Source organism: Myxine glutinosa, chromosome 1 (assembly GCF_964187855.1).
Source record: "Myxine glutinosa chromosome 1, kmMyxGlut1.1, whole genome shotgun sequence".
Classification (NCBI taxonomy): Eukaryota; Metazoa; Chordata; class Myxini; order Myxiniformes; family Myxinidae; genus Myxine; species Myxine glutinosa.
The window spans coordinates 246,420,287-246,438,164 of record NC_136261.1 but is presented as its reverse complement, the minus strand read 5'-3'; the positions used below and the strand labels follow the sequence as shown (position 1 = coordinate 246,438,164).

The 17,878-nt window shown below is 44.5% G+C and overlaps 1 protein-coding gene across 3 annotated transcripts in view; it reads left to right on the top strand.

The window, feature by feature from the left end:
• The window catches only part of B3GALNT2 (beta-1,3-N-acetylgalactosaminyltransferase 2), a 71,611-nt gene that overhangs the window by 49,752 nt on the left and 3,981 nt on the right, over positions 1 to 17,878 (top strand). For all 3 annotated transcript variants that reach the window (XM_078785739.1, XM_068129777.2, XM_078785745.1), the window contains exons 8-11: positions 9,217 to 9,307; positions 10,659 to 10,845; positions 14,823 to 14,951; positions 15,123 to 15,282. In XM_078785739.1, the coding sequence (XP_078641865.1) occupies positions 9,217 to 9,307; positions 10,659 to 10,845; positions 14,823 to 14,951; positions 15,123 to 15,282 (567 nt within the window). The remainder of the gene's footprint in view (positions 1 to 9,216; positions 9,308 to 10,658; positions 10,846 to 14,822; positions 14,952 to 15,122; positions 15,283 to 17,878) is intronic.

Here is a 17,878-nt window from a genome sequence, read left to right as displayed (position 1 = left end):
TTCTGCTCCCGTACCCTTCGCCTTCTGCCACTCTTTGAACTTCTTCCTCTTCTCGTCAATCCTCTTTCCAACCTCAACATCCCACCACCTTGTTTCCGAGTGCCTCGGTGGTCCTTTTGTCCATCCACATACCTCACCAACGGCTCCCAACAGACTAGCTTTCATTGACATCCAACCACTTTCAAGCTCAACCACATCATCCTCTACCCTACTCAGCCTCTCTTTTAATGCCTCCCTTACTGTCATCTCTTTCAACCTCCACGCCTTCATTCTCGGTTGGTACTTCGCCCGCCGAGCTCTCCTCGCACCTTTCACCCTTATGTCGCAGACAACCAAGTGGTGCTGTGAAACAGCCTCCTCCCCCGGGATCACCTTTGTGTCCCGGAGGTGCCCCCTATCTCGCCGACGCACCATCAGGTAGTCAACGGTTGTCGTCGACCCACCTGACGTGTATGTAACAAGCTTATTGTCCTCTTTCTGGAACTGAGTATTACAAATCAACAAATCAGCTCCATCAGCAAACTCCAAAATCCTTTCACCTTCTCCATTTCTCACACCATATCCGTAACCCCCATGAACTCCCTCAAAACCATCCATACTCCTTCCCACATGTCCATTCAGGTCTCCTCCCACCACAACAACTTCCTCATCTTTCACGTTTTCCATCAGCTTCTCTATCGCATACCAGAACTTGTCCTTCTCTTCATCGCTTCGACCAACCTGCGGAGCATATCCCGAGATGACGTTCACCAAGAGCTTTCCAATCATCATTTTCACCATCATCAACCTATCACTCACTCCAGTCACACTCACCACACTGTCTACAAACTCCTCAGAAAACAGGACACCAACACCATTCACGCCCTCCGGGCACCCTTGCCACACAAACTTGTATTTCTGTCCCTGCCTACCCTTCACCATTCTCACACCACTTCCCGTCCATCTCGTCTCTTGCACACAACATATGTCCACTCTTCTTCTGACCAATACTTCCACCACTTCTCCTGATCTCCCTGTCATTGTCCCTACAATCCATGTCCCAAACCTCAGAAACCGATCTCCACTTCGGGCTGTACCCTGCCCATATGTAGTTGTAATTGTCATGGTTCTCTTTTTGAGGCAATATTTTTATGGCCGGATGCCCTTCCTGACCCCAACCCTCTTAGTCGTCTCTTACGACGTAAGTCGTCTCTTACGTCTTTGTCGTCTCTTACTTAGTCTTACGTCTCTTACGATAAAAGCAATTAAGAGTAGAAAAGCAGGAGGGCCGACGGGAGTTGTGGGAGATATGTTGAAGGCAGCGGGAAATTGGGGTGTGACGAGAATGACAGAGATCTGCAATCTGGTGGTGAAAGAAGGCCACATTCTAGTGGATTTGGAACTGAGTACGCTCGTCCCTCTATACAAGGGGAAAGGTGACCCTCTGGACTGTGGCCCGTATCGAGCGATAAATTTATTGGAGCATGGAATGAAGGTATTGGAAAGGGTGTTTGAGAGGAGGATAAGGAAGAAAGTGAAGATTGACGAAATGCAGTTTGGATTTATGCCAGGAAGAGGAACGACAGATGCGCTTTTTATTGTGAGGCAGTTGCAGGAGAAGTACATGGAGAAGAGGAAGAAGTTGATTCTTGGGTTTGTTGGTCTGGAGAAAGCATTCGATAGGTTTCCACATGAAGTAGTGACATGGGCATTGAGGAAGTTAGGAGTGGAGGAATGGTTGATCAGAGTAGTGATGGCAATGTACAAAAGAGCGCGCACAGCTGTAAGGACAAAGGACGGGGACAGTGGTGAGTTTCAGGTGAAGCTGGGAGTGCATCAGGGGTCGGTACTAAGTCCACTACTATTTGTAGCTGTGAGGGAGGTGCTGGCTCAGAACGTAAAGGAGGGTTTACTGTGGGAGTTGTTGTATGCAGATGATCTGGTATTGATTGCAGAAAGTATGGATGGACTGAAGGAGAAGATGAACAAGTGGAAGGAATGTATGGAGACAAAAGGTCTGAAGGTTAATATCGGAAAAACAAAGGTGATGGCAAGTGGTAAAGCATGTGGTGAGGTGGAAAGAACTGGGAAGTGGTTGTGTGCTGTGTGCAGGAAGGGTTTCGGAGTGAACTCCATTCAATGTACAATGTGCGCTGAGTGGGTTCATCAAAAATGTAGTGGTTTGAGAGGGTCATTAACCAGTGTGGCAGCTACATTCAAGTGTAAGGTGTGCACAGAGGGAGCTGACGATGGAGGAAATGATGAGTTGGATCTCGGAGACGGCGTGAAGCTGGAAGGTGTGAAAACATTTTGCTACCTGGGAGACATGCTGAATGGAGAAGGTGGATCAGACTCGGCAACGGTTGCTAGAGTGAGATGTGCATGGAAGAAGTTTCGGGAACTGAGTGGCGTGCTGATGAGGAGGGGAGTGTCGTTGAAGCTGAAGGGAAAGGTGTATGCTGCATGTGTGAGAAGTGTTATGATTTATGGGAGCGAGACATGGGTAATGAACGTAGAGGAGCAACGAAGGCTGGAAAGGGTGGAAATGCAAATGGTTCGGTGGATGTGCGGAGTATCGTTGAGAGAGAGGAAGACAAATGATGAATTGCGAAAGATAATGGGAATCGAGCCTGTGATTGATGCTGTGAAGAGAAACAGTTTGAGATGGTTTGGTCATGTGTTGAGGAAGGATGAAAGTGACTGGTTGGGAAGAGTGATGAAAATGAATGTAGAAGGAAGTAGAGGACGGGGAAGACCGAGAAAGATTTGGCTCAAGATGGTCGAAGAAGAAATGCGGGCAAGGGGGTTAACAAGGAGAGATGCAGAAAATAGGGCAAAATGGAGAAGATTGTCATGGGGACCGCAAGGCTAACCCCCGCTCTTGCAGGGAAAATGGCCTTAAAATGGCTGTTGTTTTGTTGTATTGAGGGCCTTGCTGTTTGTGTGGTTTGCCCTTCGTGGATTCCCTCTGTTGCGCTGAATTTATTGAGGCGAGGTTTGCAGATTGTGGTCAATGTGCTCAAATCATCACGCGTTGGTGAACTATTTTCCATATTTATTCACCTAATTAACATAGGCCATCAGCACAATAACCCCCTCACACCCTGCAACGTCATCATCTCCATGAACTCGTCACCATCATCTACATCTCCATCATATTATTGGAGCAAGTTTATCATCGTTATTATTAAAGGTAAGTTTCAGGATTTTTTTTTTTTTTTTTTTTTTTTTTTTGTATACAATATCGAGGCTCGTGAAAGAGCGAACATTAATCACACAGAAAGACAAACCGACACATAAAACATATAACATAGGGAGCGGTAGACAAGATGGGGAGAGAGGGGGAAGGACACAAACACAACATTTGAGAGCAGGGACCGAGAGACATGGAGACATCGAGAGATCTGAGAGAGGGCGAGGGCTTTGGGGGGGGGGGGGCGTGGGAAGGGGGCAGTGGGAGAGGTATAAAACATATGGACACTGCCAGGACTTCCAGGAAAGAAGTTGGAATTTCAAACAAGGTGGATCTGGGGTGAATTAGCGGGGGTAGAAAAGATCAAGGTTTTGGATGGGGGAAGATAAGAGATGGTGGTGAACAGCTGTTTTAAAGACCTGGAGGGAGGAGTGGGATTGAAGGGAGTGAGGGAGTTTGTTCCAGAGGCGGGAGAAAAGAGGAATGAAAGAGTGAAGGTGAGCGGAGAGCCGAGATTTCGGCAGTTTAACCATCAGAGGGTTGCTGGCAGATCTTGTGCGACCTGTAGGAATATTTGGGGGACAGAGCACAGAGAGAGCTGGGGGTGCAAGGCCGGAGAGGAGTCGGTAGAAGACAGAAAGACCACCTACCTGCCTGCGGTGAGTGAGTGAAAGGCCCTCAGAGATAGCTTCATCGCGGGAGATTCCAATAATTCTGAAAGCTTTGGTTTCAACAGCGTGAAGCCGAGCTAGGTGTGAGGCAGGAGCACCGGCCCATAGGGGAGAACAGTATTCCATTGAGCTGCGGATGAAAGCCTTGTATGTGGTGAGGAGCTCAGGTGTGCCGAGGAAGGACTTCGCACGACGGAGGATGCCCAGTCGGCGACTGGCTTTGGAGGCCAGCTTGGAAATGTGGTTTTCCCAAGAAAGATCATGGCAGATAGTGAGACCCAAAATCTTGAGCGACAGAACTTCTTGGAGAGGATTGTTGAGAAAGTAGATGGGAGGGTTGTCCAGTCGATCTTTTCGGAGAGACATAGTAAGAGTGTGAGATTTGTCAGGATTGAAAGACATGTTCCACTTGTTTGACCAGTCTGTGATTTTGTCCAGGTCTTCAGAGAGTGAGGAGGCAGCAGACTGCCGATCTGAGGGAAGAGGAATGGAGCGGCAGAGAGTGGAGTCATCAGCAAAGAGATAGAGAGGATTTTCGAGAGAGTCAGAGAGATCATTGATGAAGACCAGAAAAAGCACGGGGCCCAGAACACTGCCTTGGGGAACTCCAGCCTGAACAGGAAGAGGAGATGAGAGAAACCCATTCAGGGCCACACGTTGACGACGACTAGAGAGGAAGTCCGCCAGCCATGCGTGGAGATTTCCATGGATACCAAAGGAGGAGAGTTTGGTGAGCAGAGCGGGGTGCCAGACCGTGTCGAAGGCACGTGATATGTCGAGGGAGACAGCTCTAATTTCCTGTTTGGCATTGAGGACCTCCATCCATTGTTGAGACAGCAGAAGCAGCATGTCCAGAGTAGAGTGACCTGGTCTGAAACCAAATTGATGATCAGAGATCAAGCCATTGGAGAAGAGGAAAGATTTCATATCAGAAGCAATGATGGATTCCATGACTTTGCTGATAATTGGGAGAAGGCTGATTGGTCTGTAGTTGCTAGGATCTGTTTTTGCACCTTTTTTGTGCAAAGCGGTGATGTTGGCTGATTTCCAAGCAGATGGCAGTTGACCTTGAGCAAAATAGAGGGTGAAGAGAACAGAGAGAGGGTGAGATAGAGCAGCAGAGCAGGATTTTAGGACCCGTGGGCTGATGCCGTCGGGTCCAGTTGCAGAATCAGAGTCGAGGGTTGACAGAAACTTTTCCACCTTGTCAGGAGGAAAGGACACGGAGTCCAGGAGCAGCAGGGTACGACTGGGTATGGTGGGTACAGAGAGGGATGGGTTTGGGACACAAGATTTAGAGGCAAACACAGAGTTGAGGCATTCAGCTTTTTCACGTGCGGAGTCAGCTGTGTAGCCGTTTGAGGTAAGGGAGGGGATGGAGGGGGAACAAACACCAGAAACGGATTTGACCAGACGCCACCAGGATTTGGAAGAGGGAGACAGATAAGAGAGTTCGGTCTTGAGAACGGAGAGATATTGTTTCCTGGCTCTCCTGAGGGTGGACACACACTTGTTTCGGGCTTTGTGAAAGGAAATGAGATTTCCTTCCGTTGGATTTGCTTTCCAGGAGACGAAGGCAAGTTGTTTCTGGGCAACAGCCTCACCACAAGATTCCGTGTACCATGGACGGGAGGAAGGGTATGACAACTGAAGACGAGATGGGATAAATCTGTGCATGAGAGAGAGCAATTTACTTTGGAAGAATTCCCAGGATGAGTTGATGTCAGAGGTGGTAGAGATGGGAGACCAGTCCAGATGATTGATGGCTGCTTGAAGACCGTGCCAGTTGGCCTGAGTGAAATGCCAGACTCGTCGACGCTGAGCAGGCTCCCTGAGGATGGTCAGAGAGATGTCCACTTTAACAAGGACATGATCAGATGATCCGATCGGAGCAGAAGAAGAGCAGCAGACATTTTCAGGGAAGTTAGTCATAACCAAGTCCAGAAGAGAAGATGTTCCGTTGACTGAGATCCGGGTCGGGAAATTGACAGATTGTGTCAGTCCCAGTGAGTCGCAGAAGTCCTTTGCTGAGGAGCCATGGCTGGTGAGAGAGGTACCCACACCCAGCCAACTGGCATGATGACAGTTGAAATCACCACATATGAGGAAGAGAGAGTTGGGATGAGTAGATAGAAGTTGGTCCATATCATCAGACAGCGAGATGTAGATGGAGTCATCACTGTTTGGTGGACGGTACAACACACATATGAACAAGAGGTGGGAGCGAAGGGGAAGCCGTAGCCAGAGGTATTCCTGGGGGTGAGGTGGAGAGAGTGCAGTGCAGGGCGAGTGAGGAAGAGAGTTTTTGATAAAGATAGCAACCCCGCCTCCAGGACGAGGCTCAGGTCTATCATACCGGAGGAGGGAGTAGCCCGGGAGAGATACTATGGAATCTGAGACATCATAAAGGAGGAAAGTTTCTGTTAAGCAGATCACGTCTGGTTTGACAGAAGCAACCTGTATGGAGAGATCAGTTAAGTTTGAACGAAGGCCCCGGATGTTTGAGGTCCATACCGTTAATGAAGAGGAAGGGGGAGCATCAGATACAGAACAGGGGGGAGGAGGGGTAGGGTAAGATGTGGAAGAGGTGGAAGAGGTAGGGAGAGCTGTTGAAGGTGTGTCAGAGATTTCAGAATAGCTCGGAGAAAGGGAAGGATGGGGCGGACAAAAGGTTTGATGGTGATTGGGTGAGCCACAATGAGGTGTTATTTGAGGAGGGGGAAGAGCGAGGCAGAAGGTTGGGGGAGATGGAGGTGAGAGTTTGAAGGGGGAAGAAGCGGGGAGGACGCTTTGAGGAGGGGGAGTGAGCGGGGGGAAATTGAGAAGCAATGAGGGTGGGGAGATTTGAAGGGGAGGGGTGAGGGGGGAGTTTGGGAGGGAAGGGACAAGGGGAGGGATTTGAAAGGGATGGGATATGGGGGAGATTTGGAGGGGAGGGGTGAGGCAGGAGTCTAGGAGGGGAGGGGCGAGGGGGCGTCTTGGCGGGGAGGGGTGAGGGAGTAGTTTAGGAGGGAGGGGGCAAGGGGGGAGATTTGAAAGGGATGGGTGATGGGGAAGATTTGGAGGGGAGGGGTGATGGGGAAGATTTGGAGGGGAGGGGTTATGGGGAAGATTTGGAGGGGAGGGGTGAGATTGGATTTTTGAAAGTGTACGATTTATGGGAAACGAACATTTATTGCAAAATGAGTTTCTTGTGACCTTCGAGTTAAAAATACGTTTAAGGACGCTGGATGGAGGATGGAGTGCAGGAGAGTTTAGGGAATGTAGAACAAAGGCACTATAGGAGATGGATATTTTTTTTGGGATGAATTGATTTGGTGAGCAAGTCGAAAGCAGCCTTTTAAAGAAGAAGAAGAAGAAAAAGGTGTTATAAAATATGACGGAATACATAACTTGAGGGGAAAGTGTAAACATTGAAGGTTAATGAGTGAAAACTATTTGGGGAAATGGGGGAGAAACACGTGGTCGAAGAACGAACGAACGAATAAGAATGAATAAACGAATGAGAACAGAGAAGGAAATGTTTTTTTTTTTTTTTTTTTTTTTTTTTTTTTGAGTTGAGATTTACACAAGGAAGTAGGCTATGGGTGAAAAGACTGGGAATACAGAGAACGAAAGTTATTGGATCACAAACGACGGACCACTGAGAGAAAAACAAAGCCTCAAGGTTGTACAGTGCACACTGTACAAGGCCTTGCTCGCGACACGGCAAACAGACGATCAATTTATGAAAGATAAACACCGAGAAACAACCAAAGTTGCACACAATAACTTCACACACCGAAAGATAAATACAGTTTCGACAAAATACAATTGTGAACAGACTTAACTTCGAAAAACGTGGAGACCGTGTGGAGCTTCGAAAATCCCTGCCGCCGTCTCCAAGATCTCGCGGGATCTCGCGGGTTCTCGCGGGATCTCGCGGGCGCGGTGTGAGGCAGGATCTTAATAACTCAAGAAAACAAATTTTATTTTATGTTCTTAATAATCATTTTATTCATGAAAATAAATAGTACAAAAACAATGTAGAAGCATAAATTGATGCAAGTTGTTATGATTCATCCAGTCAAATTAAATCAGTAAAAGTTTATAAACGCAAAAGCTGGACTTCCAAGTCAGTAGAGCCGAACGTTCGGCGAGAATCCACTCGTCTTATTCACGGCGATGTCCCTTCTTCACTATAACATTCGATGTTCAGGCCATTAGTGCTTTTATGGTTGGCAGCGAGTACCCCGGAAGCATTGATGGAAAGAGAGTGGCAATCATATGTGTGGGAAAATTGCATGCTCAGTCAGGGTCGCCCAGATAGCTCAGGTGGCAGAGCATTGGTACGGTTTTCCAGAGGACCTGGGTTTGATTCCTGGTCTGGGCATGTAATTTTCCCACATATGTCAATTTCATTATTTCATCCTGTTCATTAATTTAATTAATAATTTGTTCAAAAGGTCAAAGATCAGTGTCACATAAAATTGTCAATTCTCATGCTGGAATTTAAAAAAAATTCATATTGGCTCACTGAATTTGTTCACCAATCAAAACCTAGAAGGTGATTATTTTTTTAGAACAAAAGGTCAAGGTCGCATAGAATCATCAATTTTAATTTGATTGACTTGTAATTTGAGCAGGGTTTGCATATTGGGTCACCAAAGCATATTGCTTTGGAGGTCAAAAGGTTAAGATCGCCTAAATCTGTCAATTTTTTTTGTATTTTTAAGCTGTTTTTGTCATCATGTTTAACATACGGAAGACGAAGTCTGAATATAAAACAGATGTGGATGGGCTTTGCATTTTCAGATGGATGCTTTCCAGTTTTTTTTGGTTATGGTATCTAAGGCTCGTAGTGGAGCTAACACACACACACACACGTCAACACACACACACACACACACACACACACACACACACCTCACACACACACCTCACACACATGGACATGTAGATGAATACACGAGACAAACACAGCTACTGAACTTGCCGTCACTTCCTGGGGCACTCTGGGTACCAGCAACATCACAATGGCACCAACTTTATCACTGCACTCACTCGGGCATTTCCTACAGAGTAATTTCCTCCTTCTCAAGAATGCTAACCAATGGGGGTTGTCCATGCTCTTGTCATTTTAATTGCTGGAATGTGACAAAGTTTAAAAACGAAAACTCATTATTTTCATTTATTTTTTTTGTCGGAAACATTGTGTTGTTTTGTTTATTATTTCAGCTTTATCTTTTATTCGGCTAAATATACTAATTGAGACCTAATATAAGGTGCCTGTGAGTGAGGTTGGCCTAATGTGTGACAACAAGCTGGCATTGTGATGCTGAACACAATGGCACCCAAATCACTATTGCATGGGCATTCATGATGTATTTGCAGACGGGCCGCTATGGTGAAAACGATGGAGAGTTTCCAGATTTCCGTGCAGAGCACCCATTGGTTGCAGGATCCTTTATCTTCAGTGTACATGGTGTGTGTTTCACCATCCTTCATGCCTGCGTCTCTTTGCACTCTGAAAAAAAGATAACTAATTGGTTGTGTTTTTGTAAGGCTCGTTCTTAATTCAACATTGGCATTTTCAAAATGTAAATCGGGTGACAAAAAAAAACATTTGATTGTTTGGTTATAAATTATTGCTGTGTAAGTTGCGCACTTCATCTGAAAAGGCCAAACCAGCCTTAGGTGAAGGTGGGGCCTTGCTTGTGTAAGCAATCCACAATAACAGTGAAACACAGAACCACATTGTAGCTCCTTTGCTCCAACTGAGCCTTGAGTAAATGTAAGCTATGTTGCTTTTATTAGTTTTCACCAAAAGCACTGCAGATAAGGGATGGCAATGAGTTTAAGCTGCTGAACATAAAAACCTTTTTTTTACATTAAATTGATGTTTGTTAAAGATTGATCAACAAAAATTAGTTCAATGCTGTTAACATTAAAATAATCAAAGCAAGGGGGTAAATGACACTTTACCCTGTTGCTCACATTATTACCTCCACCACCGAAGGTGGGTGGAGATTATGTTTTCACCCCTGTCTGTTTGTCTGTCTGTTTGTTTCTTTGTTTGTCTGTGAACAAGATATCTCAAAAAGTTGTAGACGGATTCAGACAAAATCTGGCATCGATGTAGCGTAGGTGACAAGGACGAAATGATTAGATTTCGGTGAAGATTCGAATTCGGATCCGGCTTTAAGATTTTAAAAAGTTATTCTTCATCATTGGGAGATAGGGACAAAACGATACAAACGATATCGATACGATATCGATGATATCGATAACGATATCGATGCTTCAAACAAAACGATACAAACAAAACGATATCTCATAAAGTTGTGGATGGTTTTGGACTAAACTTGGTGGAGAGGTGGTGTGTGTGACGAGGACTATTCGATTCGATTTTGGTGAAGATCTGAATATGGATTCGGATACGAGAATTATTTAATTTTCAAGTGATTCTTCACCATTGAGGGATCGGGTGAAAAGCGATATATAACATATTTATTTAAAAAGTTATGGACGAGTTATGACTAAACTTGGGGGATGAGTTGCTTAGGTGACAAAAAAGCCGATTAGATTTTGGTTCAGTTCCGAATCCAGATCCGGCCTATCAGTGGGATACAAAACATAAACTGTTCAGCCTGGCGGAGGTTTGCACTCCACCGAGTGCCGTTCTAGTTGTTCACTCTTAGTCCAAAGCAGTCTCACCTATAATCGTTCCATGAATTGGTGGTACCTGCTGATCACTGGTGTGAGATGTGCTCAATGCTCCGAGTTGAAAATGTAATACAATGTGTTAACTGTTGTCTTCTTATACTTGCCTGCAGACAAAAACAGTCTCGATCGATTTCTGGCTGGGAAACCAGATCGCTTACAGAAATGGACTGAGAAGCAGCATCACTTGAGCGAGGATCTTCAACAGGAAGCGCAGTCGTTTGAAGATATCCTCTTCATTGATGGTTTGGTTGACGTCTATCGGCACCTACCTCATAAAGTGCTGAAATTTTGCACATGGTGAGCTCCTTTCTGGGGTAGGACAATCCATCCAGTCATCTCTGCTGATGCTTCAAATTTTAAACTTCAGAACTTTAAACTCTGCATCCTTACTACCTGTACTTGGAAACCATGTGATCATTTGCGTATCACATATCCTACAGAAAAAGCGTTCCTGGTAAAACGTGTTTGATGGAATGTGCGCTCCTTTTGAGGAACGAGGAACGTTGCCATTTCAGAAAGGCAGTGATAACTTGAAAAAATTGTTGACCCTTGAAAAATTGATTCCTATCAAGCTGATACAAAGCTTTTCATTTTAACATGACGCATTGGAAACTCTGTCAATTTAATTTTACAGACTATCCCTACCTTTACCTATTGTCCGTAATATTTGCATAAATCACACTGACTTTGAAGAAAGTAGTCATGTATTACAGCAGGAATGTGTAGAAGTTGAGTTTTACCACTGGTCATTGATCGTAAAATTGAAGTAAAAATGCAAATTTGTGCTTTACAATTGAAAATACTCAAGACCGTTGTAAACCCCGTCATCCTGCCTCTGCTGCCTTGTTAAATGAAGCTACACCTGTGTAGAGGTCCATTCCGGAAGTTGGCAACGTTTTTGTTCGCAAATGCTTATTGGGCTGGGATTCAATTCTGAATTCAGCACGCAGGTTGCATCAATTGCTGAAGCGCAGCTGCGCTGCTAATGTAGTGTCTCTGCATATTCAGGCAATCAGGCATGAATTTAGAATTTGTTCAGGGTGCTGGCAATAACTTGCCTCCCTTTTGCGAAAGACGCCATGTGATCTTTAACCCTTTGAGTATGGATGACGTCCAGTGCCGCAACCCGTGAAAAAGTTTTGTGTACGGCTGACGTTACTACACGTCATCGACTATACCTATAAATAGATCGTCAGTACGTGGTTGCATTCCCGTACAAAAATGCCAAATTAATCCCGTTTTATTAAATTCATCGAGGTTCGAGAATTTTTAAAAAATTTGTTTAGGTTGCTGGGGATCCCGGGATTATCAAAAAAAAAATCCCGTACTCAAAGGGTTAACATCCACCAATTAATACGAGCAGACTCGTCAAGTAGCTTAACGGCCTTCCCTCCGATGGTCAGCACACGCACTGATGCCTCACTCTGCTTATGAAAAACACCAGGTTGACAGTTTATACCTAGAGGCGGGTGTGCCTACCTCTAGGCTATCCTGCTGGCTAGGTCATTGGCAAAGTGAAGCTGTGACACGCAAATGTTTGCACGAAGAAGATTTTTGCATAATGGTATTCGTAAATTATTGAAAAAACAACAAACAACAGGCATTTTATGGCCATTTTCCCTGCAAGAGCGGGGGTTAGCCTTGCGGTCCCCATGACAATCTTCTCCATTTTGCCCTATTTTCTGCATCTCCCCTTGTTAACCCCCTTGCCCGCATTTCTTCTTCGACCATCTTTAGCTAAGTCTTTCTCGGGCTTCCCCGTCCTCTACTTCCTTCTACATTCATTTCCATCACTCTTCTCAACCAGTCACTTTCGTCCTTCCTCAACACATGACCAAACCATCTCAACCTGTTCCTCTTCACGGCATCAATCACAGGCTCTATTCCCATCATCTTTCGCAATTCATCATTTGTCTTCTTCTCTCTCAACGATACTCCGCACATCCACCGAACCATTCACATTTCCACCCTTTCCAGCCTTCGTTGCTGCTCTACATTCATTACCCATGTCTCGCTCCCATAAATCATAACACTTCTCATAACAATCACACATGCATACACCTTTCCCTTCAGCTTCAACGACACTCCCCTCCTCGTCAGCACGCCACTCAGTTCCCGAAACTTCTTCCATGCACATCTCACTCCAGCAACCGTTGCCGAGTCTGATCCACCTTCTCCATTCAGCATGTCTCCTAGGTAACAAAATGTTTTCACACCTTCCAGCTTCACGCCGTCTCCAAGATCCAACTCAACATTTCCTCCATCTGCAGCTCCCTCTGTGCACACCTTACACTTGAATGTAGCTGCCACACTGGTTAATGACCCTCTCAAACCACTACATTTTTGATGAACCCACTCAGCACACATTGTACATTGAATGGAATTCACTCCGACACCCTTCCTGCACACAGCACACGGCCACTTCCCAGTTCTTTCCACCTCACCACATGCTTTACCACTTGCCATCACCTTCGTTTTTCCGATATTCACCTTCAGACCTTTTGTCTCCATACATTCCTTCCACTTGCTCATCTTCTCCTTCAGTCCATCCATACATTCTGCAATCAACGCCAGATCATCTGCATACAACAACTCCCACGGTAAACCCTCCTTTACGTTCCGAGCCAGCACCTCTATCACAGCTACAAATAGTAGTGGACTTAGTACCGACCCCTGATGCACTCCCACCTTCACCTCAAACTCACCACTGTTCCCGTCCTTCGTCCTTACAGCTGTGCGCGCTCTTTTGTACATTGCCATCACTACTCTGATCAACCATTCCTCCACTCCTAACTTCCTCAATGCACATGTCATTACTTCACGTGGAACCCTATCGAATGCTTTCTCCAGACCAACAAACCCAAGAAACAACTTCTTCCTCCTCTCCATGTACTTCTCCTGCAACTGCCTCACAATAAAAAGCGCGTCTGTCGTTCCTCTTCCTGGCATAAATCCAAACTGCATTTCGTCAATCTTCACTTTCTTCCTTATCCTCCTCTCCAACACCCTTTCCAATACCTTCATTCCATGCTCCAATAACTTTATTGCTCGATACGAGCCACAGTCCAGAGGGTCACCTTTCCCCTTGTATGGAGGGACGAGGGTACTCAGTTCCCAATCCACGAGAATGCGGCTTTCTTTCACCACCAGATTGCAGATCTCTGTCATTCTCTTCACACCCCAATTTCCTGCTGCCTTCAACATATCTCCCACAACTCCCGTCGGCCCTCCCGCTTTTCTACTCTTCATTGCTTTTATCGCTTCCTCAACTTCCTTCTCGGTTTCTTCTCTGCCGGTCCTAAAACTGGGTTACCCTTTATGTTGCCATCCCATTCATACTCTGCATTCAACAGTATTTCCATATATCTCTTCCATCTTCCTTTAATTCCATCTGGGTCCACAACGATTTGTCCCACTTCATCCTTCAAGCAACTCACCCCCATCACATCACACCTCTCTTTCGCTCTCTGCTTTGCAATCCTGAATACCGCTCTCTGACCCTCTTCCGAATCCAAGCGTTCTCCGAACATTTTCCTACATGCCTCCTATGCCTTTGCTACCTCTTTCTTTGCAGCCTTCTTGGCTGCCTTATAACTTTCATGCTCTGCCGTTTCTGCCCCCACAATAAATTATTGAATTGAATCGTAAATTATATATTGAAAGGGTTACTGAAATTTCAGAAAATCGTGATTCTAACAGTTCCTTATGAAAGTTCCTGGACGGAGGCATAAGTATTTTTTTTTTAGCTTGGAGTCCGTGGTGTGCCGCCTTTTGAATGAATAATATTTCCATTACTTCATTTTTCAATTATTTATTGTATCCCAATTTCGGATTACAGTACTTAATTTTCAATCATTTATTTTTTCCCAATGTTTTTTTTAAGTTCCCTTTCATTATTTCGAGTGCTTTTTCGAAAAAAAAGTCGAAATTTCGAATTTCAAGTGCTTCCAACTAGCTAATATTACAAGTTGGCTTTACAGTGAACCATCAGCGATCTCCGATCTCAGCCCACCAATTACTGGTTGGACTTGCACAGGTTAGGCAGGTCTGAGTTTGTAATGTAGATATTTAATGTTTAATAATGTGATGTTAAAAAATCTCTCAACATTGGCAGCTGCAACAAATATTTCGCTTTTAGATAACTGCTGCTTGCACCATACAATTAAGAATGTCAATTTTTTAATACTATATAGCACATATTTTTGTCACTCATCTGCTACATTTGTGATACTGTATTGCACGTCTTTTGTATTCACAAACCCCTTTTCCGTTAGGGCAGTTGAGTCTCTGGACTTCTTCATGTTGTTGAAGACAGATGATGACAGCTACTTGGATGTTGCAGAGATTTTGCAGAATGCTGCAAAACAGGGATACATGCAACAGTCACAAATATGGTGGGGAAGGTAAGGTTTGTTAAAATCCTATTTGCAGATACAAATGCAGATACAAAAAATCCTATTTGCAGATTTGCAGATACAAATTCTAACAGTCAGAACACACCTTTTGTACAGGACAAGTTGTCTGTAATCTTATCAGATTATTATTTCCAGTGAGTAAATGTTTCTTCGTGACAGTTTTCGCAGAAACTGGGCTGTAGATCATGTCGGAAAGTGGGCAGAAGATTCATATCCAGCTCCAGCTTATCCATCATTTGCATGTGGAGGGGCCTATGTATTGTCTGTTGATCTAGCACGCTGGCTTCGAGCTAATGCTGCCAATTTGAAGCCATACCAGGTAAAGATGGTCTAAAACGATCTTTTTTCTTTTTTTTTACATTAATGATGGACTTGGTCCGAAACGGGAGATTTATAGATTGGGTCTCGTCCGTCCGTGCGGCCACAACCATATCTCAAAGATGTATGGACCCATTTTGTTCATACTTGGCACAGAGACGATACATGATGGTATACATATGTGCATCATTTTGTTTTGCGATACGATCAAAGATGGCCGACTGGCGGCCATTTTGTTACTTAAACGTGTCTCCAACAATTTCTCAGACATGCATGGTCCGATTTTGTTCAAACTTGGCACAAGTGTAATACATGATGGCATACACGTGCAGCTCATTTTATTTTGCAATCTGATCACTGTTGGCCAAATGGTAGACTGGTGGCCATTTTAGTTGTAAAAAAAAATGCAGTATTGAATACGTAGTCAACAATTTCTCTGACATGCATTTACCGATTTTGTTCTTTGTAAAATTGTTAGCCTTTGTGCAACCATGCTTGATGTCAGCCTTGACACGACATAGCACATTCTTCTTGGGAAGCAAATAAGGTTTCTTCATCCATTTAATATTATTACTGCATAGTAGATAAAGCATTAAATTAATGTATTTGTTGGATTTTACCTTTGAAGCCAGTTTTTGGTATTTAGCAAATACTATGCCTTTCCATTTGCACTCTTGATTTGCACATTTGTACTCTACTTGAGTTTTTTTTTTTTTTTTGTCGAGGGAGATGTGGACAGACATTCTGTCATGCCTTTTATGGGTAGCATTTTGTTGCCCCCCTTTCGAGTTTCCCTGACAACAATGAACCACATTCAATGTATGGACTAACACCAACTGTACACAAGTCCAGGTAGGACAGGCAGATTACCTTCCCAGACAATAAAATAAATACACAGACAGGCGGATCATAAATACACAGATTTCCGTTCTGCACAGACAGACAAATGGACTCAAATGCAATTCCCTCCCCTCTGGCAAGGGTAATAAAGTGAGTCAGCTGACATTCCACAAGATGGTTGTGGATACCTATTACTATTTTCACTCAACTTCTTGCTAGAAAAATAACGACTGAAGGTACAGTGTGCCTTGGACCTAAAGCAAAGTACTCGGCCTCTGAAATGCCAACTTATATGTCCCACCAATTTCCTCAATTATGTGCAACTTCTATTGAAGAAACATGTCCAATCACGTTTTTGGTTTTGAGGCTTTATTAAAGGTCCCAGTGACAACACACATACATACACACAAACACACATATACGTGCACACACTTAGTTATACATACACACACACATGGATGTGGATACATCGAGACCTGGGAGGGCTCCATTCCACCTCTGGAACCCGCATTTGGAGATAACAACCAACGACACACACACAAACACACACCTACAAAGGTGGATACTTTGAGACCTGGTAGATCTCCGTTCCATCTCCTGAGGCCCACATACGTGTGGGGTTAGCAGGCAAAAACAACGTGCATGCATACACACACACACACACACACTCGGAATGTGAAACATTGGCATGGCTAAGAGGTCAGCTCAACTGGGACAGCGAATGAATCGTAATAAATGTCCAAGATCAAGGGCACCACACCAATGGATTGAAAAAGATGGTGGGACTGAGCCAGACGGACAAGTGTAGATTCTGCAAGACAGAAACAGGAAGTACTAGTCAACTGCTCTTGGGATGCAAAAAAATATTATCTTAACAACTTTACACACAACAGCACAACAAAGTATGCAAAGCAATTCATTGGCATATCTGCAAAAATGTAAACATCCCAGTTCCAGAAAACTCATGGAAACACAAACCAAGGACAATCATTGAAAATGAGGACGTCATGCTCATGTATGACCTGATTATTCCATCGAGTGTGAACATAGAAAACAAAGCATTGCATTCGGACATTGTACTCAGGAACAAAAAGCAAAAGACAGCATTGCTGATTGAGACCCAGCGATTTTGGCCTAAACAACGCAGAAATCAAGAAAATGACCAAATACCAGGACCTCAAAAATGAAATCAAGAGAACTTGGAAGCTGAAGAGCATCGGAATTCTACCGGTGATAATTGAGCATCAGGAATGATGAAGAAGAACCTCAGAGATTTTGAAAAGCATTCCCGGAAATATTTCCACAAATGAACTACAACTGGAGGCAATCCGGGGTTCTGTGGCGATCCTGAAAAGAGCCCTTGGAACAAAACTCAGAAAAAGTTGAACAGTTTGGTCCATGAACCGCGTGATCCCTTACCGAAGTGGAGATGGATACTTTGGGTCCTAGGAGGACTATGTTCCACCTCCTGAAACCCGCAAATTGAGATAACAACCAACGACACACACACACACACACATATGTGCACACACTCGTACACACACACAGGAGGGGGGCGGGGGGGGGGGGGGAATTTCATTAAATTCCCTTTATGCTGATGGTAACAGCAGTGACCCACTGTGACCTATTTTCATTGGCGTCTGACTAAAGTATCAACTGTTGACCATATCGCATGTTTGACCTTGCAAAACATTTTTTTCCCGATGAGGCTTTGACTTGCAAACTTTGTGCAATTTCTCTTCGAGGCAGCAATCTGT